Here is a 27,626-nt window from a genome sequence, read left to right as displayed (position 1 = left end):
TAGAAGTCAGATAAGAAGTCAATGAAATATTTTGCATCGACATTTTAACAATAAACGATAAAACAACTTAATAAAAAAGTCACGTTGCCTCTACTACTATGAAACCAATATTTTAGCAATGAGTTCAAAATAAATGTGCATTTGTCACATACCTCATGTTTGGTTCATTAATTGTAGTAGCGATTGAATGAGGGAGAAGATGTCAATATCATTATGAATATTAAATAGCCAACTATATTAGTAAATGGATAAATAACACAAGGATGGGCATCATCCTCGTGAGTGGAACTCTTCTTGTACCCAATCCAATAGGATTCATCAATGTATATAGGTGACAAAATCAATCATGGAGATGACCATGCACGTGTAATCAAGTTGAGGGCTCGTTTTGTGCAATGGAGCGAAGGGGATGAGGATGTTATTCATCATTGATATCTTTTGAATTAATTTCTATCATCGAATGGATAGGAGATGGGGAGAGGAATCATTGTTGATATCCCTCATTTTGACGGATCATCTTTTTATTAAGGTGAACCATATTCATCCACCTAAGATGGACCTAACTGCCTATAATTCTCACAAATTTTGAGCCTACATGTGGCTTATGTTTCATTTCTACACCATGTATCGGATTATCAAAGAAAAATAAAATACTGAAGTAACATTGAAATTGACATCATTTCACATATTGTTGATGTGGATATATGTACAGAGTCATAAATACTTTTCATCAAGATACGAGTGAGAAGTATTTATTGTTCTGCACAACTCAAAAATAAATGTTCAAGCCATTCACACTCGTGGATACCATCCTAATGAATTTTGTTATATCCCTTTTAGGTCCGGAAAATTTGACTTTTGAATTTTTTTAAACCAAATTACCATCTAAAACATATCCTTGAAATTGAGATAGATAAATAAAACATTACCGTTGGAGATGCTCTTATAATAATAATTGTTATGTATTATGATAGACTAAATTACTGTCTTAGATTAGGAATTGATTTTAAATACGATGGTGATTTAAATAACGCCTTTCATATTTTGGTCAATAATAGAGATGTCACACATGTTTTCATATGATGACATGCCCCTTGACTTAGGTATTATTTGAGGGAATAACATGAATGACCTAAAATACCTTCATCTTCAACCTCTGCCAAAAACCACTTGACTTTCTCTCCCAAACCAATCATCATCAACCTTTAGGTAAAGTTATCTTTTTTACATTTTTATTTTACCGTAAGATTCTACCTCCATCAAATTTTAAACCATAAGAATAAGATAAGATTTTTGAAGAAATAGAAATGATGGATTTTGGGGTAAAATAGTCAAGAATTCTGATAAGCGATTGAAGACAAGGTTGAATGGGTTAAAATAATTAACTCTAATGGGTAACATCTTTAAAATGATAGTTTTTCAAGTTAAAGTTTTTTGTTTTTTACCATTTTTCTAACCTTAAGTTTATATGTCTTTCAACCTTAAAACTTTAAGAATAAGATAGGATTTTTGGTGAAGTAGAAGATAGATTTTTAGGTAGAAAAATCAAGATCTTTTACAAGTGACTTAAGTCGAGATTGAATAAGTTAAAAATAGTTTACTCAAAGATGTAAACAGTTTGAATATGACAAGAAAAAGAGGTTGAAGATTAGGGTATTTAGGTAATTTTCATTAGTCTCTCCCACAAAACATAGATCAAGGGGCATGTCATTTATTTGAAAACACAGGGGTTTGTATCTCTAATTTGACCAAAATGTAGAGGTGAATAACTAAATCACCCTAAATAAAATATTATTCTTTATTGCTTATCGTAATATCACGGCAAAACATTTCGCACTTTTTGTTATCGGTTTCGATTCAAACTCTTTGAGAACCCTCTCTGTGTAAATGACTTCAACCGATCTAAGAATCGCTTCTGCATTGGATTTGGATCTCTACTTTCTTATGTATAGGTATCTTTGATTTCAGTTCTCCTGAAAGATTAGAAAATAAAATTTTTCATCTCTAATGGCGAATTCAAACTCAAATCGAGGAATTTTAGGCTTATTGTGTTGGATCCTGTTGGTGAGTTTTCATATGGTGGTATCTGTTTCCGCGAGATCTGACAAGGAAACGAGGGAGAGGTTTTATGGAAATTTTTCATTGGATGCCTCGCCACCAGATTCGGGAGAGGAGAGCTTTGCGAAGATCTTCGATCGGGTGCTTGAGAAGGAATTCTCGGAGAATGATCAGCCTGAAGGTTAGGATTTCTTCCTATATATATGTATATATTTTAATTATTGGTTTAAATTCGCTTTAGAATCACGAAGATCATACTTAGGTGGGAAAAAAAAATCATAGCTTCAAGTTTTTGGAGAATAAAAATGTAATCTAGATTGAATTTTGTCTTGAATCAGAAAAAAAGAACATTTTTTTTCTTTTTTTGGGATCGGTAAACCTGGTTTTTGTTAGATTTGTAACTAGGCTCGAACAAAGCACTTATAATATGTTTTGAAGAAAAATTGGTGTAATTTTGCAACTAATTGCTTAATTTGGGTTGGCTGGTTCGTTCCGATACTAAATAGAGGTTATTTGGTATCTTCATTGATGGCTTCCGTGGATTGCTGATCAAAGGCTTTGGTGAAGTTGATGATGTGGAGTAAATTGTTAGTTTGCTTGTGTTAGAGAAATGCGTCAAGTTGGATTAGAGTGTCAGGAAATGTAGATAGAGTGATTTAATGATCTGTTTTGGTACAAGAGGGTGTAACTCCGGAACATTTTTTCACTGGAATGGCAGGGTTTTCTTTGCACATGGTGGCTGAGGTGCTGAATTAGAAGAATTGTATGGAAACTACATGCCTTAATCAGGGATGGAGCCAGGATTTTCTTGTAGTGGGGGCAAACTATGGTTTGTTGTATAGTTGAAGAACGTGAAGATGAATGGTTTTAGGGAGAAATTCAGAAGTTTTTGGTTAGAAGTTGAAGAAAAGGATATTTAGGTCATTTCCAATTAATATATGAGAATGCCCGATCAAGAGGCAATGTCATTAACAAAAAAAGGAGGGGGGGGGGGGTGCAAAAATTGGAGGGAGGTGAGGGTGTGGGGGCAAATGGGGAGAGAGGTAAGGGAGTGGGGACAAATGGGGCATGTAATTAGTTGAAAATATAGGGGTGTCTCAAAGTTTTGTGGGGCCAATTGCCCCCACCAGCTCCTTACTAGCTCCACCCCTGGCCTTAATAGAAGGTGTCTGGATATAATTGTATGGAAAAATTGGGTTCATGTTGCCTATCATAAATTGTTGGGATCAAGCATAAATGGTGATAATGGCAAGTTTTGTTGTGGCATTTTGGAAAATATTTCCTTTAAAAAAAAAGTCATTTCTATTGTTCCTTAGTCTTGCTTTTGCAGTTTCAAATTTTGTTTTTTAGGGTGTGCATTAATAATTGATGGCAAGTACATAGCTCACAGAGAGAGATGCTATTAATTGTGGGCTTTTCTTTTTTGATTGGATTAGCTAGTACGAGAGTGTGGGGTGAGGTGCGGACGCCAACTAGCTTAAAGTATTTGGGTGATGATACCAAAGACCTGGGTTCGAATCCCACTAACACCAAGTTACTGAACTTATTAAAAACATGCTAACCGATCAAAAAGAAAACCCAAAGATTTAAAACTTAGCTAAAAAAAGAAAAGAGAGAGAGAGAGAGAGAGAGAGAGAGAGAGAGAGAGAGAGAGAGAGAGAGAGAGAGTGTGTGTGTGTGTGGGGTGAGGTTCTTTAATTGTGTGAAGTGTGATGTGAAAGCCTCATGAGCATGCCTTTTCTATGCACACTAGAAATTAAAAAAAAAAAATGATAGGACAAATTAAGTTAGTAATATAAACTAAACAAAAAATGAGAAAATGTTGATCCACTTTGAAAGAGATGTTTTTGTTCATCATTAGCAAGGCCTTATAGCCATATTTGGGGCGTTTGAACAGCTCTTGGTCCTCAATCTTGTTGATGCTATTTGTTATTGAAAAGCTTATTATTATTTAACTACATGTTAAGAGATTAAAAATAAATAAATAAATGAAATTGAACTATTTAAGTTACTACTATTTGTCTCCACCAGCGCATGTATGTTATTTTTCCGTATGAAACGGGACTTAAAAAAGGTGTGGAAGGCCTTGAGATCTGCTAAATTCAAATACCTTGGGAATGCGAACGAATGCATAAGCTTTAAACGCCTTTTAAAATTTTGATTAGCACAAAAATTGATAAAGGGTCAAGTATACCCTCATTTTACTATAAACAAATATGTAAGGACTAAAGTTGGTCATGTGGGGAATTTCTCCTCTTGGCAAAGCCTTTCAAAATTTGTGTATTTGTCACCGATCTGTAAACCGTGTAATGTATACTTCGTTATTTTTGTTAGATTCTCTTCTCCTTAATGCTGCTTAGATGATAACATTATCTACTTTTGTCAGGAACTGATGTAAGCAGCTTCAACAGCAGTGTAACAGATCAACAAGTAGGTGTTACTTTACTTTTAAAACTTTAGCATAGACGCACAATATCTTGCAGCAATCTCATTCTTACACGAAAGGTTTTAGACAGTTTGAATATTTTGGGTGTATTTTTCAAAATAATTATTTGTCTTGGCCAAGCTATTTTGTATAAACATGCAACCCAATTCATTCTTACACAAAAGGATCTTAAGATAGTTGGAAATATAATGGCCATATTGTAAAATAACTATAAATGTGGAAATCAATAAGTTAATTTCTCTGTTTTTCTTGGCTTAGATATTGAAATATTATTCTATGCTGCTTTTGTTGGTGAGCAATGTAGCTTTACAAAGAACATACTAAAAATAGAACTAGTCAGTGAGCTATCTTACATATTCATGCGAGTCATCCAGACTTTGCAACAGCTAGTTTTAGCCTGTAAATAACTGTTCTCCAGTAGCCACAATATTTGTGAACTTCTTCCATGTTTAATTCCTCAGGTTTTAATGTTTTAAGTCTTCTTTTCAAATATTTTATTTGCTCATTTTCCTCATATGTCTTGCAGGCTGTATTGGAGACTGTAGCTAAAATTACTCATGAGAAGTCCAAGAAAAATGATACACGAGTGTCAAAGTACGGAATTCTGTAGAGTTGGATTTGTAATAATGAAATGGCTTGATCATATAAACTTATAAAATTTAGAAGGGTCTTTTTTTCTTTTTAGCTATTGCAGTAATGTTTTTCTTGCAGTGGCACTAGACCGTTTCAATTTCAAGATGTGTTTTCCCTGGAAAATGAAGGTTCTAATGATGACACGACTACTTTGATTGATACAAAGGTGCGTTGAAACTTACAAGTGCACGTTTGGCATGAATACTAGACCAGTGTTGCTTCGAAGTTACTCCTTCAACTTTATTTTTAATTACCTGATCATTGTCTTGTTTACTTCATGCTAGGACAATGTATTTGTGATGTCCAACAAGAAATCGAAGTACCCAGTGCTTCAAGTAGATTTAAGGTTGATCACATTTTTTCTTTTCCCCTTTATAGTTATTCATAAATCAGTTTAATCTCTAGGGTTCATTATATTATTAGTTTATTATTGTGTAATATTGAAAAGTCTAATATTCCTGAGATCTTTTCGAGTGGTTGTTGATCATTGAAATTATCATTTACTTGTGATTTTATCAAAATTCTTTCCTGCAGGTTAATTTCAGACTTGGTGGTTGTAATTGTTTCTGCAACAATTGGGGGAATCACCTTTTCCCGTTTTGGACAACCGGTTTGTACACTTATAAGCCTGAGCCATGGCTGTATTCTTTAGTCTTTCCCTGTACTGGAAATTATTTTCTGTTCTAGTTTCAATCTATATTTTCATTTCTACTTTTAGATTTCACTGATTCTTTATGGCAATGTATGCTAGGTTATTGTCGGTTATCTGCTTGCTGGTTCTTTGATTGGACCAGGGGGTTTGAATTTAATCAGTGAAATGGTACAGGTATGATGCCAATTTTAGTATAGTATTGTAATTTATTTGAAGACGTTTTGTTCTATTTTTTATATTCTCCAAATGCAGGCATTTATGCTTTAGTTGCTTAATATTGTACGCTCTTTTATTTTGCACAATAACAAATCCCTATCCCCAAGATTTGGGGTCAGCTAAATGTCTCATGTTCCTTGATTCCACACTTTCTAGAGTCAAATCTTCTATGCTAAACCCCTACACTGCAAGCCATATAGCCCCACTCCTCCCCCTTGATCACTGTTGACAATAAAAAATGGTGTGGCTGCTTGGTTGGTCCGTTTAAAGTACATAAGCAGCTCACAGCTTTTAATTTTGTAATATATGCCAATGATGTCATAGCCCTGGTGGTACTTTACCATAATACCATCTCAATGCTGGGCTCTTAGCCTTTGGATTGTGAATAGTGGCATCATATAAAAGTGTATGACACCATTATAGCAAAATTGAAGGGTTGACATTAAGATAATATTGCACTATATTACTACTTGGGACTATGACATTATGTCCCATAATACGCTTATAAATATGCTGTAACAACAAAGCCTTGTCCCAAATTTTTTTGGGGTTGGTTAACGAATCTTGTTCCCCCATTCCACTTTGTCCTGAAACCTTGGTTTCTGTTATTGAAAGTTGGTTCATATATGCTTTCACTTTCTTCATCCATATTTTTTTAGGTCTTCCTCCCGGCTCTTCTAGGAACTTCAACTTGAAAATTTATTCTATCTGGGGATGTAATCAGCCTCTGTTGAACATGCCTAAACCGTCTCAGTCGATTTCCTCTTAGTTTATCATCTATTGGAGCTCCTATGTTTCCCTGAATGTGTTCGTTTCTAATTTCATCTGTCCTAGTCTTTCAACTCTTCCATCTCAACATCCTCGCCTCTTCTACTTGCAATACTTCTTGACTCCCAACATTCAGCTCCATAAACGATAGTTGGTTTTACTACCATCATATAAAGCTTTCCTTTTACTTTGATTGGTATTAAGACTGTCAATGTATACCCATTTACCTGGAACCAAAAATCTTTATGTTGGATCCCATTTTTCAATACTTGATTAGAGTGGGGCCTAAAAAGAATCGAAATGCCGCATATTGGACTTGGTACCATTTTTCAGTTGTCTAATGCTTTCACGAACATGTGGTTCTGCTTACCCACAGGTATTCATTGCATAGAAATGAATTGGTTCCTGTTATGAGAGGAGGAGAATATAAAACCAATAATTACAATGGAGAGAGATTAAAAGTGAAGAAAAAAAATCACTAAAGATATGATAATATGGAATTATATACACTTCATTGTTAGTTGTTCATCCAAGTTTTCCTTACCAGGAAACCTTGTACATGGCTGGGTTTACCAATTACTGCTGTGCTGGTAATATGTCATTTTTTCCCCCTTTCGTTCAGGTTGAGACCGTTGCCCAGTTTGGAGTTGTCTTTCTCCTTTTTGCCTTGGGCCTTGAGTTCTCTTTGACAAAGGTATATTATATTGACTTCAAGAAAATGTTTGATTACTACCTAAAAATGCTTGATTAATCACTACCTGACAGTTGTACGGATATTCCTTTAATTGCTATATTCTCTACATTGACTTCTTGTAGAGCAGTTGTTCTAACTCAGGTTACTGATTCAGTTAAAAGTTGTGGCTCCTGTTGCTGTTCTTGGAGGGCTACTTCAAATTCTTATATTTGTGAGCTTATGTGGTGCAACTTCTGTGGTATGGCACCAAAACTCACTTTAAGGCCTAGTTGCTCTAATTATTTTCTCATATCAAAATGGATTCTGAGTTTGACAATAATCTTTCAATCTAGTGCAGTTATGTGGTGCCAAGTTGTCAGAGGGCGTGTTTGTTGGCTTCTTCTTATCAATGTCATCAACTGCGGTGGTAATGCTTTCACCTCCATTTATTGAAACTTCTATTTATTTTTTAATTTCTCTCTTCTCCTCTACATGATGCCAAGTTTAATATTCGGCCTTCTTTTCCCCTTCTCAGGTTTTAAAGTTTTTGGTTGAAAAGAACAGTAACAGCACTCTTCATGGTCAAGTTACAATAGGTACACTTATTTTTCAGGTATGACTTGTAGACCTTTGTTTCCAAAAGTTACCTTTCATTCATAGCTGGATAATATACCAAGCTGTGAAGCTTGATCTTGGGATGCATATCCATATTCTTTTTCACTGGTTATTTCAGGATTGTGCTGTTGGTTTACTGTTTGCTCTGCTCCCAGTTTTGGGTGGTAACAGTGGCCTCTTGCAAGGAATAATTTCAATGGCAAAACTGTAAGTTCTTTTCTATGTTTTAGTACACCAGTAAGGTTAAATTTAACTATCTTATATAAGGGGACGGTTCAGCAGCCCTAAAGTTTGCCAAGTTTGGTGCCAAACATTTTTCAAAATATGGGTTAGAAGCTTTGGAATGAGCTGATTTTTTGTGAGGATGCAAAAATGTTTGGCACCAAACTTGGCAAACTTTAGGGCTGCCGAACCGCTCCCCTTGTATAATATTCCAATTATTTTAGTTTTGTTTTGTACTGTTGTGATTTTGTGCAACTTGTTGGTGATGCAATAAAAATGAAGTTCACTTTTAATTGTCTCTACTGAACTATTCATGGAAAATTTTCCTATTTCTTTTCTCATATTGCTTAGGTTTTGTGCTTTGCTAACAAACATTATACACAGGTTGCTGGTATTGTCCACCTTCTTAATTGCTGCATCTATATTGTCATGGTCCTTCGTTCCACGCTTCTTGAAGCTAATGATACAGCTATCATCTCAAGTGAGTGATCACCCATGTTTATTGAGGAAGGAAATATAGTAAAACTGCTTTGAGTTGATGATATGACTTCCTTTTGCTTGTCATCTTGCTTTTTTTTGTCAATGAAAACTTGACATGTAATAACACTCCGTGATGTTATTTTTCAAAATCCTTGCCTTGATCATGGAACTAATTTTATTTTGTAGAGTAAAGAAACTAGGAACAGTATAAGTAGGTTATGCTAATTGGATTGCTAGGTATACGGAACTTTGTTTTAAAAGAGATACTTTTTCTAAGTGTTTTTATGTCTTTTGGCGGCATTGTATTTGATAGCTCATGAGATATTTTCTTTCTCTTGGACTTAAATCTCTTACCTTCGTTTTTAGTTTCCATTAAACAAGTTCTGTTGATTTTTGGATTATGCAACTAAACTTCATTTGGGATCTTTTAAATCACTATAAGATTATGTGTCTTTTGAAGGCCTGGTTTTCTTTTTATAAGCTATTGATGGATCTGATGAATATTTGCAGACGAATGAACTTTATCAGCTTGCTTCTGTAGCATTCTGCTTATTATCAGCTTGGGTAAGCGTCAAACAACTTTCCTTTTTGTTTATCAAGGTTGAAAGCTTAGTATCATACTGTGGTTTCATGAATTGAAGGCAGATTTGCCTAGGATCCGCGCCCTGAATTATGCAAAGCGCACTTTCAATTCTTTGCTCTTAACTCTCTCACTCTCTTTACACATTAGAAGTCCATATTTAATGTGGGAAGATGTGGAGGGGAAGAGGGACACGTATTTGGATTTGTTGTAGTTCTTATTACAAAATGTTTGATATTATTCTAGACAACATTTTTGAAATATTTTTCAGGCGCACTAACTTTATAAGTGGATCTTTTGGTGGACATATAAAAAATAGTCAACTTGGTTGGTGGCGTATGGGTATTAGATTTTATATTTTTCTTGATTAGATTTTATACTTTACAAAAAAAAAAAAAAAAAAAAACAAAAGATTGATTCTCAACCATTGATTTGATCATGTTTTGGTACCCAAATCTAAAGTGTATGTGACACTAGTCAAACCATTTATTTTATTTTGTAGGTCTAACATTATTAGTGGACCCAATGACGCATGCCTCAACGCATTTTAAGAGAGGATAACAAACTTTTTTATGTAATGAAAATTGTAAATCATCTTTTATTTTAAAGAATTTTAGAGGTAGTGCACAAATAGTGACGTGTCCATATGCAATTCCCCTAAATCAAACCATCTATCCACGTTAGCATGCCCTTTGCAAACCCGTTCTTAAAATAATCCTTTATATAGAAAATATTTCCCGATCGATGCCATTCATGTTTCTTCAAGATTTCAATAAGATCAACTTGTCCGATCAATGCTACTGGGGTTTTTTTTGGTCTCATGACCTATTGGATTAAATGGTCTCATAAGTTGAACACCGTAAAATCCCTCAATCTAGATCTTATGGCTTGTTGAGACCATTAGTGATATCAATAATCAGGTTGATTTAACTATCTAATCCATCCATTTCTTCCAAAATTTTGCCAATCAGTTATTTTTGAATTGGGCACTCACATTTTCACTCCAACTCTCGCTTCACGCTTTGGTTACTAAGGTCTTGTTGCAACTCTCATTGGGTCTCTTCTGATCTATGCTTGCATTACTATTTTTTTCTCTTTTTATTTAAATAAGTAAGAATTTATGGATAAAGCCACAAGCCGAAAAGAAATACAAATAAAATACCTAGGGAGAAGGGAAGTGAGCCTCGCACTCACCCAAAAACTAAACCTAAGAAGAAATTTCTCTTCTTTTGAAGACACGGGTCAAGTTTGAGGTTTCTACAATCCGGATAGCTGAGGACTAGTAGAAAATAAGAGCCTTCATGGAAATGAGAATCGACTGTAGGTATTCCTTATAAAAATCCTTCTATTTTTTCCCTTTTGAACTGTCCACATTGCAAAAGGAATCAATCTCCGAAGTAACTTTTCTTGTGATTGAACAATTTGATTTTCCTTCCTTTTAGGTGTCCATATGACACTTGGAAGTATACTCTCCTTGGAAGAAGGGCAAAATCAAAAACATACAAAAAGGGGTGATAAGAAAGTCTCTCATCACACCAAAGTCAAGTTAAACCTAACAAACAATCATTTCATTGAAGATGCAATATTTTAGAATTTGAGACCTTCACTATCCAAAAGCTAGGTTGACCAATAGAAATTAAGGGCTTTTGTGTCGTTAGGCTAACTCAAATTTTACCTGCCTTCAAAAATCTGTATGTTCCTTTCCTTCAAAATAGCCTAGTGCACCACGAATGTATCTATCCCCATATAGCCTTACCTTACCTTTTAAAAGCTTTGATTCTCCATCCGAATGGATGTTCTAGAAGTGAACTAGGAAATGTTCAAAAACATAGTCAAGGAATGAAAATCCTCCTATGATGTATAAACTCCTAATTATTTTTACAATCGAAGAACATATTTTCATATTCCGTTGTATTTTTGGGAATCCGCCGAGCGTTTTTGAAAGTTGACAAGTCAAGGCTTTCTTGCAGAAAAGAGGATTTTGTGGGCTCTAACCCCCTTTGTTGTGTGCTGGGGACTCTAGAAGGTAGGAAACAACAGAGCCTTTGAAAAGGAGCATTAAAGATGTGATTATTAGTATTATAGGATTTACTATAGATACAATATCCAACAATTGAGATTTATGTGTATCTTGATAACAAATATCTTAGAGATACTTATCCCAAGGATAAATCTCCACCATTGGATTTTGTGTTTAAATGGTTGGCATCATGTGTTTTTTCCATGAGTCCAGGGATCCTGACCCTTTTGTTATATTGGTTGGAGCTATTTAAGGGAGTTTAAGGGTATCTTTATTGAGGGTTTCTTATTTAGATGGGATCTCATGGTTCCTTGGGATTCTCGTCCACCTTTTACCCTTTTTCTTAATAAGGTGTTATACAATCAATAAACAAAAATGTTGGATTAGTAACAATTGCAACAAAAGGGAATTTGCATACCACTGACCAGTTACATCCCAAGGGATGTAAGCAATCATTCTTATAATATGTAACATGAGATAATGTCTCGTTTTGTGTTTTTGGTGTTGGGTAAAATATATTGGAAACCTTAATACTAAAATAAAGTGGTTGGTTTGTAAACATATTTTTTATTTTATTTTATATGTACATGCTTTAGAGTTTTGATTTATAAAGAGAACCATAAGCTAAGATGACTGGAGACTATAGGAAGATTTTATCATTCACTCATCTAATCTCTTGTTTGGTATTATCTTTCAGTGCAGTGATAAGCTTGGCCTGAGTCTTGAGTTGGGGTCGTTTGTAGCTGGAGTCATGCTGTCTACCACTGACTTCGCACAGCATACATCGGACCAGGTACTCTCCATCACTTGTAATACTCTTAAGTGATGTCATTCATGTGAATCCATTTAGTAGCAGGTCCTTGGATAAGTTCTTTTTTCAGTTTAGATGCTCGGAAGAGCTTTGGATATGCATTTAAATCAATATCCTATTTCGGTGTATCACTTCTTTGTTTTTTCTTGGACTTGATTCAACGGAAACACAGTAACTTCAGGGTCAAATTCAAGTGTTTGTTTGTAATCATTAATATTAGGTGCCTTTCTGAGTGTACTGTGTAGTTATTTTCATCTTCCGCCGGGGGGGGGGGGGGGGCTTCATTTTCTTTCCTTTTGGGTGGGCAACATGAAAATGTTAAGAAAGAAAGTGGAAGGAAATACTAGCTCTACTTGAGCCCAGTGATGGCTGGAGCAAGCAATATGAAAGCTGAAGAACCAGATTAAGATGCAATTGATTTTCAGAAAGCTTTTTTTATTTTTTATTTTTTTGGTGTAGGCCTCCCATGCGCATACTCGCTACTCACCACATAGTTACTCAACTCTATGATCTAAAGATGTGACTCAACAAATGGCATAACATACATAGGAATTTAGAGCTGAAGCTCATTTTAACCACTGTGGGGCTGGTTTTATAAACACTTGTGTGATATTTTAATAAACTTAATATGTCCTTTAACGCTGAGTTAATGAGACTAGTCATGTGTTAGGCAATATGCAGTCACTACAGGAAATCCAATCTACAACTGGAACAATCTTTTTTATGCTCTGTAAACATGTAAAAAAACATATGAACGATCCTACAAACCAATACTTCATTTATTTTAATTTTTTTGCTTTTCGTGGGTATCCCCACCCTTTGGGTGAGAGACTAATCCCACCCACGGTCACAGGCACCACCCCCTTGGAAAGTCCTATGTGCAACTAGTTGAGTTGAGGGTCAACTGGACCCTGGAGGGTGGCCCCAAGGAATTCATTACTTCGTGGGGTTTCAAACACTTGACTGACCCTTCCCAAGGAGCTTATCAAGGCTCGACTTGCCACTAGGCCAACCTCTTGGGGTAGCAAACCAATACTTTATAGATATATTCTGGAGAGATAAAATATACACTTAGTAATAGTGGGAAATTTTACAGTAAACTGTGTTTAATGCTCAGATAAGCTAAAATTGTGATCTTTAAGCTCTAGTACCCCCTTACAGTTATACTGGAAAGGATAACACATTTTTTCTTAGGTACCCCGACATGGAACTGATATAAACCCCCCCCCCCCCCCCCCCCCCACCCCACACACACACACACACACAAATGTAGTATATTTCATGGATCCTTTACAAATTTGGTAAGAGATTTTGGGACCTATTCATATTTTTTCCCCTTATTTTGTTAAATAATAAATCTGCTTTATGATAAAATTAAAATAATAAAGGAATGTTTGTCCAAATCATGTATGTATTAAATGGATTTCATGTATGGTATGGTATCCCATTGGAGATTTGGAAGTGCATGGGAGAAACTTGATTAGGCTAGCTAACTAAGATGTCTTCTAAAATTTTGGAGACTAAGAAAATGCTAGCTGGACAGAGAAGAATTATGACATCTATTTACAAGAGCAAGGTAAATGTGTTAAATTGCACTAATTGTAGTGACATAAAACTTGTGGGTCACGCTATGGAATTATTGGAGAGAATGGTGGAGAAAACATTACGATCTGAAACAATAATGTCAGGTAATCAATTTGGCTTCATGCCAAGGACATCATTATTGAGGGTATCTTCTTAGGAAATTTACGGAGAAGTTTTGAGAATAAAGGAGGATTCTATTTATAGTTTTATTGAATTTGAAAAACATATGATATTTTTCCTAGAGAGTTAATTTGATGGGTATTAGGAAAAAAAGAATGCCAAATGAGTATATATTAACATGATTATATATGTGTATCTTGCAGTTGCAAATAGTGTCAAAACAATTAATGGTGAGAGGAGTAAGTTTCCAGTTAGAATGGGTTTGTATTGGGGGTTAGCCTTAACCAGTCTTTACCTTTTTGCAATAGTCATGGATGGACTAATCGCTCATGCATATTCAAGGAGCAGCCTCTTAGCATATGCATTTGCAGGTAGTATTGTTTTGTAGGACTAGAAACGTACTAAATCCAAAACTTGAATTCCGAAGGGATATTTCAAATACAAGGGTTTTATATAAGTAGGACCTAGAGGTTTGCTAAAATTCAATGTCCTTTCTATTTTAGAAAGGACGTTTTGAATGACATGTTAATTAGGATTGATGAGCATGGAATATCTCAATTAGACAACTTTCGTTAGTTAGATTCAAATATACATAGAGGTGGAGATGTTAATGAGGATGTTGCCGATAAAATTGGTGTTGGATAGATAAAGTGAATTGCTTGTGGGGTCTTGAGTAATTGACATGCAACCATAAAATAAAGGAATTTTTTTATACAGGAAAGCAGTAACAGTGAGAGACCGGCCATGCCTTATTGAGTTCAGTGTTGAGCTTTCAAGAAACAACATATCCATAGAATGGGTGTAGAAAAGACTAGGATGTTGAGAGGTTTGAGTATGAGAGAATTTAGGAGTAGTCATTGGGCATTCACTTCGAACATCAAAAACAATTAACAACGATAGGGGGGAGGGCATTTGCGTAAGTCGAAGGCTTTAAAAAGGTGAGAAGAAGACTGAAAATGACATTGTTAGCAATAGGAAGAAGAGATATGAAGACACATGGGTTGACTAAAGATATTGTTCATGATAGAGAGTTTTTCCTTATCATGGGTGTCCCCACCCTTTGGGTGAGACTAATCCCACGGTCACACGCATCTCCCCCTCGGAAAGTCCTATATGCAATTGGTTGAGTCAAGGGTCAACTAGACACTAGAGAGTGGCCCCAAGGAATTCATTGCATCGTGGGGTTTCAAACATTTGACCTACCCTTCCTGAGGAGCTTATCAAGGCTCACTAGGCCAACCCCTTGGGGTTTGATTCATGATAGAGTTGACTGGAGAATAAGGGTTCATGTTGCCAACCCCAATATTTGGGATAAGTCATGGATGATGAATTCTAAACAGTTCGAAGGGATTCAGTGTGAGAGTTTGTATTTAGATTTGATGCAATTCTATTTGGGTTAGGTTAATTTTTTTTTTTGGGGTTGGTGCGCCTCTTGCTCGTTAGCTCTTTCTTGTATATTTGTTTGTCTAGGCGTTTACATTTATCAATATATTTATTTACCTTATCAAAGAAAATATCATTTTGTTAATGTCCTTTTCTCTTTGGAATCTTGAAGCTTGAGAGGAGAGGAAGTCTAGATAAAGGTGGTATGAAAGTGGCATGATTTGCATGTGCATGTATTTTTCTTTGTTGATGCGCCTTTTTAAGTTTGGAATTCTAAGTTGAAGACCCAATTCTTTTATTTCTCTTCTCTTATAGCTTGCACTCCGGAATTGGAATTTCTTATTATTTACTTTCATGATTAATTTTTATTATTCGAATCTTTTCTTGTTGATTATACTTTAGGGTTAATTTCAGAACCAACACTGCATTAGGTCATTGCTCTTGCATGGCTTTCAAACATGATAGCTGTAGTTGGTCCGTATTGATAGCACAACACTGCATTAGGTCGTTGCTCTTGCATGGCTTTCAAACATGATAGAAATAGTCGGTCTGTATTGATAGCTCAACACATGATCAAAACATCTTCTCACACTTAACAGCTAAACCATGACTCCCCCCACTTGCTACTTTCACCCCCACCCCTCCCTTCTCTCTTCCCCAAAAAAACAATAATAAGAAAAGAAGATTCTGCTTCTTGGCAGGTGCATGATTTTCAAGTTTTTTTTTTCTCTTTTCTACATTGCAGGTGGAACCAATTCGTAATCTCTTTGCAGCTCTCTTCCTTGCTAGCATTGGAATGCTTGTAAATGTACACTTCTTATGGAACCATGTTGATATTTTGCTCGCATCTGTCATTCTGGTTGTAGTTGTTAAGACTATTGTTATTACCATGGTGACCAAGGCCTTTGGATATAGTATCAGGACATCATTCCTTGTAAGTAGTATTAATCCACTGTAAAACCCTTTATTTTGTATCACAGTCACTTGTCACTCTTGTGTATTTTTAATTTTTTCAAATGCTTCAAAGGTGGGTGTATCACTTGCTCAAATTGGAGAATTCGCATTTGTTCTCTTAAGTCGTGCCTCAAATCTTCATCTTGTTGAGGTAAAATCTCCCTCTCTCTCTCAATTTATATATCTGTGTGTGCGTGTGTGTGTGTGTGTGTGTGTGTGTGTGTGTGTGTGTGTGTGTGTGTGTGTGTGTGTGTGCACGCGCGTGCAGTAACCAGGCAGCGTAGATTTTCCTTAGTCAGCTAGCATGTAATAATCAGAAGCTCACAGTCCCTAGGAAAATTTACGAAGGACCCCGACGTAAGGTGGGGTAGCTGTAGCTCTAAGGTTGGAAGGAATCTAGGGACCCAAGATTGCAGTCCCTAGGAAAATTTACGAAGGACCCTGACGTGGGTTGGGGTGGGATGGGGTGGGGGGCAAAGCATAGCAGATTATATCAAAGCTAGTCCTTTGTGATCTCACTTCCAACCCACTTGTCAACATTGTTTTCTTGGAACTCATTCTTTCTGATAAGCTAGAATTGATAAAAGGAAGCAAGTATGTTTGGTTCTAATTCTTTGGGGCCTTTGGAATATAGGATTGCAAATCACCAATGTCTTATGTTCTTTTCTGTTGATCAGTAAAGAGGAACTTTATTGTATTGTGGCAGATAAGGCCAAACTTACATAAAAAAGATAAGGTGAGAAAAGGTCTCACATAATTATCATAGGAAGGCACCATAGTGGCCTGGAGAAACCTTACGTAGAATACTTACAAACAATTTCTTCCCGTCTAAAATGAAGTCATCAAAAAGTAGTTGACCTCAAAATTCCTGGAGAATGGAAGGCCACTTATGAAGGAGGGCCTTGAATATCAATATGACCTCATTTGCATTCTGCTTCAATTGTTCCACTCCTTCCAGATTTCCCAAAGCACCAAAAATAGGAACACAAGACAGCTATGATGTCTTACATCAACTCAGGAACATGAGACACCTATGATGTCTTACATCAACTCACAACTAGGACATCTACTTTTAGACAAAGCCTATCCAAGATAGATATAAATCTTGTAAAAGATAGCATAGTCACCTCTGAAATGTTCCTCCAAAACTGCACCCTATTACCTAAACTACCCATCTAATACCTTTTGGTAAAAATCCTTTAGCGTAATCCCCTCTTTTTCCTATGACCAACGTTGACAACCACCCTTGACTAAAAATCAGTATATTTTTCCAAACCTCCAAAAGAACTAATAAGTGCTAGCTAGTTTAGTTGGTAATAAAGTCTATGGGTGATGATACTGTATACCTAAGTTCAATGCCCGCCATCGTTGAGTTACAGATCACATTACAAACAGGCTTACCGACCCAAAAAGAGAAAAAAAAAAAAAAAGAGGGATATAGTCATCTTCCTAAAGTTTTTAATTCCCACCACAGCTGATTTTTGGGGTTTAAAATTAGTCTTTCACTCAAGTGGTTTTATTTTTCTAGAGTTGCACTTGGAAAGAAGTCTATTTAAGTCCTCTTTAGCTTATCCATAATTGAAGTTGGCACTTGGCATTGTTATGGGGCTACATAAATATCACCTCCAATGCTTTGAGCATCTAAAGAAACAAATATATAATAACTTATAGGTAGTGGCCAAGTATGAGCAAAATTGAATCAACATCCACTTCTCTCAAAATTCCATAACAATTTTACAAAAACTCCAGCCACCTGCTTATGAATCCTTGGATACATGCCTTGTAAATAAGGAAACCATTAAGGATTTCTCTATGGTTAGAGAACAGCCCTGGAATGGAAAAGATGGTGATAACATGAACTTCTTTGACCCTAGAAGCAAGGACCGCCAATTTTGTTGGCCTAATTGACAGTTTTCTGCCCATCCATAGGAGCAAGAGGAATGAAAGTTGAATTTGAACCTTTATTGAAGTGAACCTCATAGAATTTGGAATTCAATGTAGGGGAAACCCTCTTTTTTATGCTTGCTGCTTTATAAAAGACTCGGGTGTTTTTGTTTTCCTGTGCTGATCACATTTTCTGAAAAATTACGTTCAAATTCCAACCAATACATTCTACCCTAAAGATGAATTGGCCGGGTAGATAGATCTATACAAGTCCACATCAACCAATGTAGCCTCCTCTTTACCATCAAGTTTTTGAAGTCTTGATTGATGTGTTTCCTCTTTGTTTGTAGTGTTCGAGATAACTATGTATTTTTTGACTGACTTTGAAATGATTTGGTTTCCCTACTGAAACACATATAGCACTCGTAAAGGAAAGTATGCATTTCTAGTTTCTATATCTTTTAGTCACTCTTCATGGAACCTCTAACATATCCCTTAGCACTGGTTATGGCATAATACAATTGATATTTTTTCTGTAATCCAGGGGAGAATGTATCTTCTTCTTTTGGGAACAACAGCTCTCAGTCTGGTAAGTTTAAAAAAAAAAAATATTTTTTGTGTGTGGAAACTACAGTTAGATTTAGATCTTTTGTTGTCATATTTACGTTGGTGAGTGGTGCTACAGGTAACAACTCCTGTCATGTTCAAATTGATACCTGCTCTGATACACCTGGGTGTTCTAATGCATTGGTTTCCTTCAGAGAGCAACACACAGAATGAGGTGCAGTCCCTTGTATTTCATTTGGGGAAATGGAATAACTGTATAAGAAATCTCGTAGTCTCTCCCTCTCTCTCTAACATGCATCAACAACATAGGACAGAAATTTGAAGAAGCTCATCTCCATTCTTGGCTGGGTACCAAAATAGTTTAAAAATGGGGCATGGTACTATGATAGGCAAGGCCACATAGTTGCAGTGTTAGTTGCAAAAATTAGGTGTCTGATTAGGATACGAGATACACATTGTATTTATTTTAGTAGTTATTTTACCGATTTATTTCTCAAATTTGCAATCATGATTAGGATGGGAGAGAGATGCATTGGGTATATGGCTGTGGAGCAAATGCTACAACAGTCTTTCACCGCCAACAGAGGAAACCCCAAAATAGCAATACTAGCTCTTCTACATAGGAGAAATTGTACAAGTATTCAAGTTCCCTTCAAATTAGCCATCGCTTTACTTTTCTATTGAAACTCTTGACTGCCTTAGGGTAGGAATTGGGCATTATTGTCAGAAATCATCCTTATTCAAATCTTCTTGATAAAGTAATGAGAAAGAGCTTGTCATGTGCTTGAGTGGAATTTATCAGAGGTTTGGTATCTTTGGATTGTAGTTGGGCTGAGGCAGGACAGCCTTGACGAAACAAAAAACGATAGAAAAATAAATCTAGACTCAAACAAGTGGAAAATTGGATCCCATTAGTGATGGTTTGATTTGCATCCCGTATTATGGGCCATGGTTGCATCATCGGGACTGCCCAAGTTGGAGTTCCACAGAATGGAATTTTCCAACATGGGATCGATCCCTGGATCGCTGAAAGGAATCAGCCCTCCAAGAGCACATCAAGCATAAACAATTTGAATTTGGAGAAAGCTGTTGCATTGTTCATTGTCATTGAATAACATCTCCAATGTCAATTTTTTCCGCAGCATAACCTTGCCAATCATACGAACTCAATGGAAGCAACACATGGTCTGTCTATCTTCGCGAAGCCAAACAGTCCTAAACACCGACCGCAAGCAAATCAGCCAATAAACAATCATGTCTAATTGTGGCGGCTCTCACTCATCTCTGTATCCAGATTGCATGCTTCTTAGAAAATTCGAATTGAGAGATTTGTTGCTTTTGTTCGTGGGACCCTCAACCCCAATATATATAGGTACTTGATCTCAAGTTCAAGAGCCGCCTTCATTCTTATAATCATATAAAATTTATTTTTCTTTCTGAAACGCCTTGAAGAGTTGTTCCCTTTTTCTGTTCACAGGAACTGACTTCAATGATCGAAGAATGCAGCAGATTATTGTGACCTCCACATGTGATGCTAATGTATCTGATCCTATCAAAAGGCTATCTAGTGTTATTATGCAAAGAACCCACGGATTTCATGGTTCAATCTTGCCGTTGAATCCAAGGTAGTGGTTTGAATTTTTCGTAAAATTAGTTTCGTAAGTAAATATATACATTGTAAATATGATTGCTTGGACAAATGGTTGTCCTGCTATTCTTTTGGACCACGCAAGTGACCCAGGATCGATACCTTTTCATTAATTTAGATTTTTTCACTAGCCTAGCGTCAGGTGCATCTCTTTGAAACTCTGCCACTTTCTTGATTCACTGATTTGGTCATAGGAGGCACACCTCCAAAGTCAAAGATGGAGACTTGACCTTACCGTTCTCACACGTGCGAGGCAGAAAAATCTGTTATTTTGGAGACTAACAAGAAAAATTCCTATTGCTTAATGTGTATTGAGGCCTTCCCCAATGTGGGCATATTTTTAAATTGGGGACGCCTTCATTACATGTGAACCAGAAGGTATCTGTGGTTTCTTACTGTCTCCAAAATCGTACTTCGTGTTCCATGCCACGCTCTCTTAATTTTGGAGGAACCCTCGTCGGTACCAGACATGTGACTTTTTGTTTTTATTTTACATCTCTACTTTTTCATTAATATTTGGGATATCTCCTTGAAAACGCCATGTGTAATTCAGAGAGGGTTTTATCAAAATTTTGAAGTGGGATGGTTACTTCAAAGTTTTTTGAAAAATTTACTTGAAGGGCCTTAGCGAAGGAATTTCTTTCTAATTAGTCCTCAAGTTTTAGGACTTATTTTAATAGTCTATTTAGTAAAAAATTTCTTTTGTAATTATTTCACGAATCTTATTCACCACATTTTTCAGGATAGAATACTGTAAATGATCTTTTACCATTTTCGTCCAAAAAAATTGATTTCCGCCATCCCAATTGAGATTTGGAAATTCTATTCTATTAGATGGGATTAAGAAGGAAGAAGTCATTTTCAGTCTTTTGAAGACGTATGTAAAAATATTAGGGTTTATTTTTTCAAATTGTTTTTTGTTATTGGATTAAAATTGATCAAGGGTGATTATTTTGATTTGAAATCATCTAAACAAATCTTTCTCTCAAGTTTTTAGTCAGGTTTTTCATGTATTTTAGTTGAAAAAACTCAAAAAATGAAGATGGGTGTGTATTACCAATGTGGAGTTTTCCACTTTTTATTATTAGAGTTCAACATTTTTTTTTAAATTGTCGAAATCAAAAGTAAAAAGTGGTGAGTTTGACAATAAAATTGTTGACTTAGACAATAAATAAAAAGTGTGTTGACCTCAATCATAATGAGAGACCATTTAAGAAATAAATAAAAGTTAACCAAATGGACTATCTAGTTACCGCCCAAAAATTCAAGTACTATTTATAAAGAAATCCCTCCGACAGGGTACTTTAAAGTAATTTTCCGAAGTTTTTAACCTCGCCTTAGTGTCTAAATTTGAAACTGTGGCATTGATGGGCTGAAGAGTCCTTTGCCCTGGGAGCTGCACTCGTGGTGTGATGTTTAAGGGGCTATTGCCACACCAACTTTTTCCAATGTCACTCCAAGATGTGTTTTAATCTTTGGTGATTGAGATATTTTTCAAAACATGCACAATTTATGACAAAATTATGGTTTTGATACACAGTTCACTGTAATTCTGAAAACATGTTTTTTCAATGAATTCGTTATTTTTATAATCAACGAATTCATTGATAAATTACCAACAAATTCATGAATAGTATATTGGAAAAGTCATATTCAATGCATGGAATGGTAACTCACCTTTGGTGATTTACATATGAATTGGGATGGCATTAACAAAAGTTGGTGTGACAATAGAATCTCTCAAAATTAGATCAAATAAATTTGGGATTTTTCCTAAAATGTGTGCAACTTATGTCCAAACTCTAGTTTTGATACATTGTTCATTTTAATTCCCAAAACATGTATTTCAAGAGAATTCGTTACTTTTCTAATTAATGAATTCACTGGCATATCTAAGAATTCGTATATATTAAAAGTGATGATCTCACAAACCTAGGTTATAAAAATGTCGAATACATGTTTTGGAATTTAAAATGAATAATGTACCAAACTCGGAATTTTGTCATATTCAACAAATGAAATGGAGATTCACCCAATAAATTTAGAGAGCTATATCGCCGCACCAACTTTAGCTAATGCCACCCCTACATGTGTGCTAATTCTTCAATGATTTACATATAGGTGAATCTTCATTTTGTGTGTTGAATATGACAAAATTTTGAGTTCGATATATTATTCATTTTAATTTTCAAAACATGCATTCGTCATTTTTATAACCTACAAATTCGTGAGTTTATCATTTTTAATATCTACAAATTCATAAATGTATCAGCAAATTCATTGATTATAAAAGTATCAAATTCATTCAAAATTCATGTTTTAGGAATTAAAATGAACAATGTACCAAAATCAGAATTTAGACATAAGTTGCACACGTTCAATTCAGGAAAAAATTCATTTACAAATGAATTGTGGTGGCGTTAACAAAAGTTGGTGTGGCAATAGAATCAAAGCTTTACCTGGTAAAAGACCAGATCTCACACCTAGACATCTGGTGGGATGGGTCATAGGTGTCAGAAAATGTTCTCCTTCTGTCACTCATTCTTTTTTACTGTTTCAGGATTCGTACTGAACCGGATAACGTTATCCCATACGGTTAGGAGTATTTGAGACGGAAATAAGAAGAAGAGAGAATTACCGGACAAGACCTATCTGTCGCAATTTTATTATAAAAAAACTGCCTTAGTGCAAGTTTGTTCCTTCCACAAACCTTACTTTGTCAATCAGGGTTAAAAGTAATGGTTATTCAAAATACGAGTTAGAGATTTTGGATTGAGCTGATTTTTTGCGAGGATGGTCACTATGATGAGAAGATCATCATCACAAAAAATCAGTTTAATCTGAAATTTCTAAATCCATCAAAAGTGATTTACAAATTATTAATAAAAATTAGCAAAAAATCGACGATTCACATTTTAAATCACTTTTAATGGGGTTAGAAGTTTTAGATTGAACTATATTTTTTTTTTCGGATGATCTTCCCATCATAGAAATCATCCTCACAAAAAATCAGCTCAATCCAAAACTTCTAATTTATATTTTGAGAATTTATTAATATTACATTGTTTTTACATATGTTTTTTCATATGGCCCTTGATCCTGACCCTACCTTGACTTACTTATATGGTCATTAGGCTCACATGGCTTATCAAATTAGAAATTCAACAACACATACTTCTAGATTTCATGAAAAAATTTAGATTCAAATAATAAAAAAAATCTTTTTTTTTTTACAAACTCCAAAGATTAGAAGTTAAAATTCAACGAAGATTTTATTTATTTATTTAAGTACTTAGAATTTTCTCCTTTATAACTCTGTGGCATTGGATCATGTTTTTGAATGTTATGAATTGATTCTGTTAGAATCCACTCCAAGGTATGTTAAGTAACAAATTAACGGCATACATATGAATTTTATGATGTGAATCCCCACTCCAGGGTTTGGTCAATGATAAACTTGATAAATTGAGGTTTGATAGGTACTGAACTTCATAAAGTAGGTTCCCTTGGAGTTGTCAGAACATCTGAATGTATGTAATAAAAATGCAACAATTGGATCTTTTGGGTAAATTTCTCTTAGAAGAATCTACCAATCCTAATTCCAAGTAGAGTTTACGGTAGGGTTTGGGAAGCTAATGAGGGGAGAAGTTCCTTTATAGTTCTCTATCCCTGTAATTTCATGTAGTGTTGTTAAATGGTTTAAAAAGCACCATTTGGTAAACACAACAACATCCCTCCTTAAAACATCGAATTTTAGAGATAGATTAATTTCAAGCTCGAGATCAGGTATAAAAATGAGATTTAAAAAAAAAAATTTCTTTTCTCAAATATGATCTAAATCATGATCGTAACATGGCTAAGGTACAACATAGGATTTGCTCCCCCCTCAGTGAAACCTGAGATCTGACCCCACTTGAGTTCGGATCACATATTTGGATCATGATCCCCCAGTGAAACCTGAGATCTGACCCCACTTGAGTTCGGATCACATATTTGGATCATGATAAGGCCCCGATTTTATTAGAATTTGATTTGTATTTTATTTAGGTTAGGGGTGACAATGAGTCGAAATACTTTGAAAATTTAACCAATCCAAATTCGATCCATTTGACAATTGTGTCAAATCCTTGGGCACAATCCATTTCATAAATAGTTAATATGATCAGTATTACTTGTTTGATAAATAGGTAGGGTTGTATAATGTTCAATTTTACACGTGAATACGAACAATTAAAGTAAAAAAAAAAAACTTACAAGAGGTAATATTTTAAAAAAGGGACCGACTAGTTGCACACCACCACACGACCAATTGCACTCCATCACTTAAAATTTTCCTCTGCACTCAAAATAAAAAATATTACATTCCTTTGTCTTTTAGTTTTTCTTCTTCAACCATGCTCACATAAATTATTGTTGGTTCAATGGTTTAAAAAATATTTGATTGTAAAACAAATATATTTACAATTTACATTAATGGCGAAGATGAAGTCACGAGAAGGTGAATAATCCTAAAACTTAACATTATGAATAATGAAGTGCAATTAATAGGCTAAAATAGAAGTTACGAAAAGAAGGTAATTTCTCTAGGTTGGTGTGCAACCAACTACTAGTGACATGTAACTGATCAATCCTTTTAAAAAATCTCTTAAATAATTATTGATATTTGAGATGACTTGTATAATAACAGTTAACCATGTGACAATTATAGTAAAAAATTTATATCTTAAAAGAGGTGATATTTTAAAAAATCTCTTAAATAGTTATTGATATTTGAGATACCTCTTATATTTCATGATTTAAATGGGTTAGATAGGTCAAGTTATACATGAATCAACACGTCATGTTAATCGGACGATAATTAAAGAGGTTGGACAGATAGATATCCCTAACTCTAGAACACACAACCAATTTAATAATTGAATTAGACGGATCGACATTATACGATCCAAATATGATTCCAAGCATCCAATATTTTAAAAAAAATCAATATTGAAAAGTAATTATTATTTTTAAGCTTCATATAACTTTTTCCTCTACAACTCTATTGCATTAAATGCTGTTTTTTTAATGTCATTAAGTGATAAAATCAAAAAGTTTTTTTTTAACTATAGTCAGAGGAGAGAAAGGCACGCTAGGCAAAAATGGTGTCATTTTATCAAAATTCATGTGTGAAAAGTTGTCAATGTCAATGTCACCGCAGCATTTTTCAATTAAATAATTGTAAACGCAGATTTAAAATCATAATCCACATGGCATAAAAAGTGTAGGGCCGCTTAGAGAAGAAGTCTGGACTGTCTATCCAGAATTTTTTTCAAGAAAGAAATAGTAACTCAAAGAAAATAGAAGAGTGGTATCTAAGTATTTATCTTACTCTATTGATCAGAGGTCGGTTTTGGGTTTAAAAACCTCATCTCTCTCTCGTCTGGTTTCACTCTTCAGATCTGTTGCAGTCTCAGTCTTACAGACTACCACCAACACATCTCTGGTATTTAGTGTTTCAATCTAAAGCCCATGTAACAATGGAGACCCAAAACCCACCTTCTAAGCTTCCTCGCTCTTCAGAGACTGGTACTCTCTTTCTTCTCTCATTATCACCAACAAAATTTTTGTTCTTTTGTTCCTGTTTCTGGGTTTTAATTCTGAACTAATTTGGTTTTGTTTTTTGAAAAGGAATGGGTTTGATATGTGGAGGAAAATCACCATTAATTGGGCTTGATCTTGGCCTTGAGTCTGGTCTCACTCATGGGAAAGCTACTTTCACTTTACTTCAATTTCAAGAACTAGAACACCAAGCTCTCAGTTTCAAGTACATGGTTTAAGGTGTCCCTGTACCCTCTCATCTCATTCTTCCAATTTGGAAAAGCTATTTTAGCTCTCCTGGCTGTAAGTCCAAAACCCTCTTTTGGGTTTCTCTTAATTACTCTAATTTCACTTTTTTTTAATGGGTTTTTAACATATTTGAGATGTGTTTTTGCTGGTTTCTTTGATTTTCACATTTTTTTTTTCATGGGTTTTAAACAGATTCGATTTGGGTTTTGGTTTTTTCCCTTTGATTTTAATCTTTTTTTCGTGGATTTTTTAACAGATTTAAGATGAGTTTTTGTTTATTTCTTTGTTTATTACCATTTTTTCATGAATTTTTAACAGACTTGAGATCAGTTTTTTTTTTAAATGTTAGAATTTTGTGGGTACATTTGCTGCAAACCCTCACGAGTCAAACTCGTCCACTGGGGGTAACCTAGGGGTTCAAGGGCTTAATGCATAAGCTAAATGCAGTCGGGAATCTCACGAAAAAAGAGTTGTTTAGATTTAAGTTTTATTCGGTACTAACAAAATTGAGGTTTGGGGGTGTGATAAGGTCCCAATTATTCGATTTTGGGATCATAATTACACTAAGATTATCATCGTTTAAATGCTAATTCCTTTAAATAATAATGAATTATATTAAAATTCAAAATTAGTGTAGCTAATGAAAATTTGTTACTAATTTCAGGTGAAAAATGATACATTCGGAAACCAATAAAATATGTAACAACTGTTATAACGTGCGAGCAAAAATGGAGCAATCAACCAAAGCTGAGCTAAAAGAGGTACCACATCACCGCACCACGATCATTTCGAGGAATTCTTCCTCGAGATTTGTATGAGATGTTCGAGAAGCCTTGGACGTTGTAACAGAATGGTTCTTTCGAAGCAAATCATCCGAAAAATCAACCCAATGACCCGTTTACGTATGCTATAAATTGGAGGGTTGATTTCAGAGAAGGGAGTCTTCTCTTCTTCTGTAATATTTCATTTTCTCTTTTTAATTCTCTGTAATTTTTTTTTTGGGAGAGCTTATGAGTGTAGTGAGAACATCAAAAGTGATCCATTAGTACTTTCTGTAATTCTTTTGAGAACTATTAATGAAGGATTAAAGTGCTGCATTATCTTCATCATCCATCTCCTCCTTTTTTTGTTATTTTCAGTAATTTTAATCATTGTGATGATCGGCTAAACTCTCATTAGAGAAGTCAAGAATGCCGGAGTAAGTTCACTCTATTAATGCTGTTTTAATTCGTTACTTCTATTTTACATGCTAATTCTGTGAATCTCTTCATGATAAGATGATTCAATTTATACTTCTATTTCAACTTTTTATGAGTGTTACTTAGATAAGCTCAAGAACATTTATGCTCTGCGATGAATGGAAGCATAAGTCGGATAATTTTACCTAAATCATAGATCTTCATGGAGACTTTTGAGTTCCAATCAATGGTTATATCGATTCATCTTCCGATCCACGAGCAATGACTTGCTACGTGGATTGAGT

The 27,626-nt window shown here is 35.0% G+C and overlaps 1 protein-coding gene and 1 long non-coding RNA gene across 2 annotated transcripts; both read left to right on the top strand.

Moving 5' to 3' along the window:
* The first annotated feature begins 1,818 nt into the window (after positions 1-1,818).
* KEA5 (K+ efflux antiporter 5) lies at positions 1,819-20,449 on the top strand. The gene is made up of 21 exons (XM_086455276.1): positions 1,819-2,239; positions 4,445-4,488; positions 5,031-5,098; positions 5,216-5,303; positions 5,422-5,483; positions 5,672-5,747; positions 5,889-5,963; positions 7,396-7,467; positions 7,622-7,705; positions 7,805-7,873; positions 7,982-8,059; positions 8,180-8,268; positions 8,668-8,764; positions 9,274-9,327; positions 12,061-12,156; positions 16,007-16,195; positions 16,289-16,366; positions 18,644-18,688; positions 18,785-18,880; positions 19,809-20,038; positions 20,144-20,449. The coding sequence occupies exons 1-20, from the start codon at positions 2,008-2,010 to the stop codon at positions 19,926-19,928; spliced, it is 1,812 nt and encodes a 603-aa protein (XP_086311402.1). The 5' UTR covers positions 1,819-2,007; the 3' UTR covers positions 19,929-20,038; positions 20,144-20,449.
* A 5,166-nt stretch (positions 20,450-25,615) lies between these two features.
* On the top strand, positions 25,616-27,301 carry LOC147393552 (uncharacterized). The gene is made up of 3 exons (XR_015182307.1): positions 25,616-25,882; positions 25,985-26,197; positions 26,808-27,301. It is a non-coding gene; the product is annotated as an uncharacterized LOC147393552 (long non-coding RNA).
* Positions 27,302-27,626: the final 325 nt, after the last annotated feature.

The sequence above is a fragment of the Akebia trifoliata genome, chromosome 10 (genome assembly GCF_017979445.1).
Source record: "Akebia trifoliata isolate Shusen 1 chromosome 10, ASM1797944v1, whole genome shotgun sequence".
Taxonomy (NCBI): domain Eukaryota; kingdom Viridiplantae; phylum Streptophyta; class Magnoliopsida; order Ranunculales; family Lardizabalaceae; genus Akebia; species Akebia trifoliata.
The sequence above is the reverse complement of the archived record's forward strand: the minus strand, read 5'-3'. Positions and strand labels throughout refer to the sequence as shown.

Coding starts and splice junctions, on each gene's coding strand:
- KEA5 (XM_086455276.1), top strand. CDS start 2,008: ATGGCGAATTCAAACTCAAATCGAGGAATTTTAGGCTTATTGTGTTGG. Junction 16,367..18,643: donor CAAATCTTCATCTTGTTGAG/GTAAAATCTCCC, acceptor TCTGTAATCCAG/GGGAGAATGTATCTTCTTCT. Junction 18,881..19,808: donor AGAGCAACACACAGAATGAG/GTGCAGTCCCTT, acceptor TTTTTTCCGCAG/CATAACCTTGCCAATCATAC.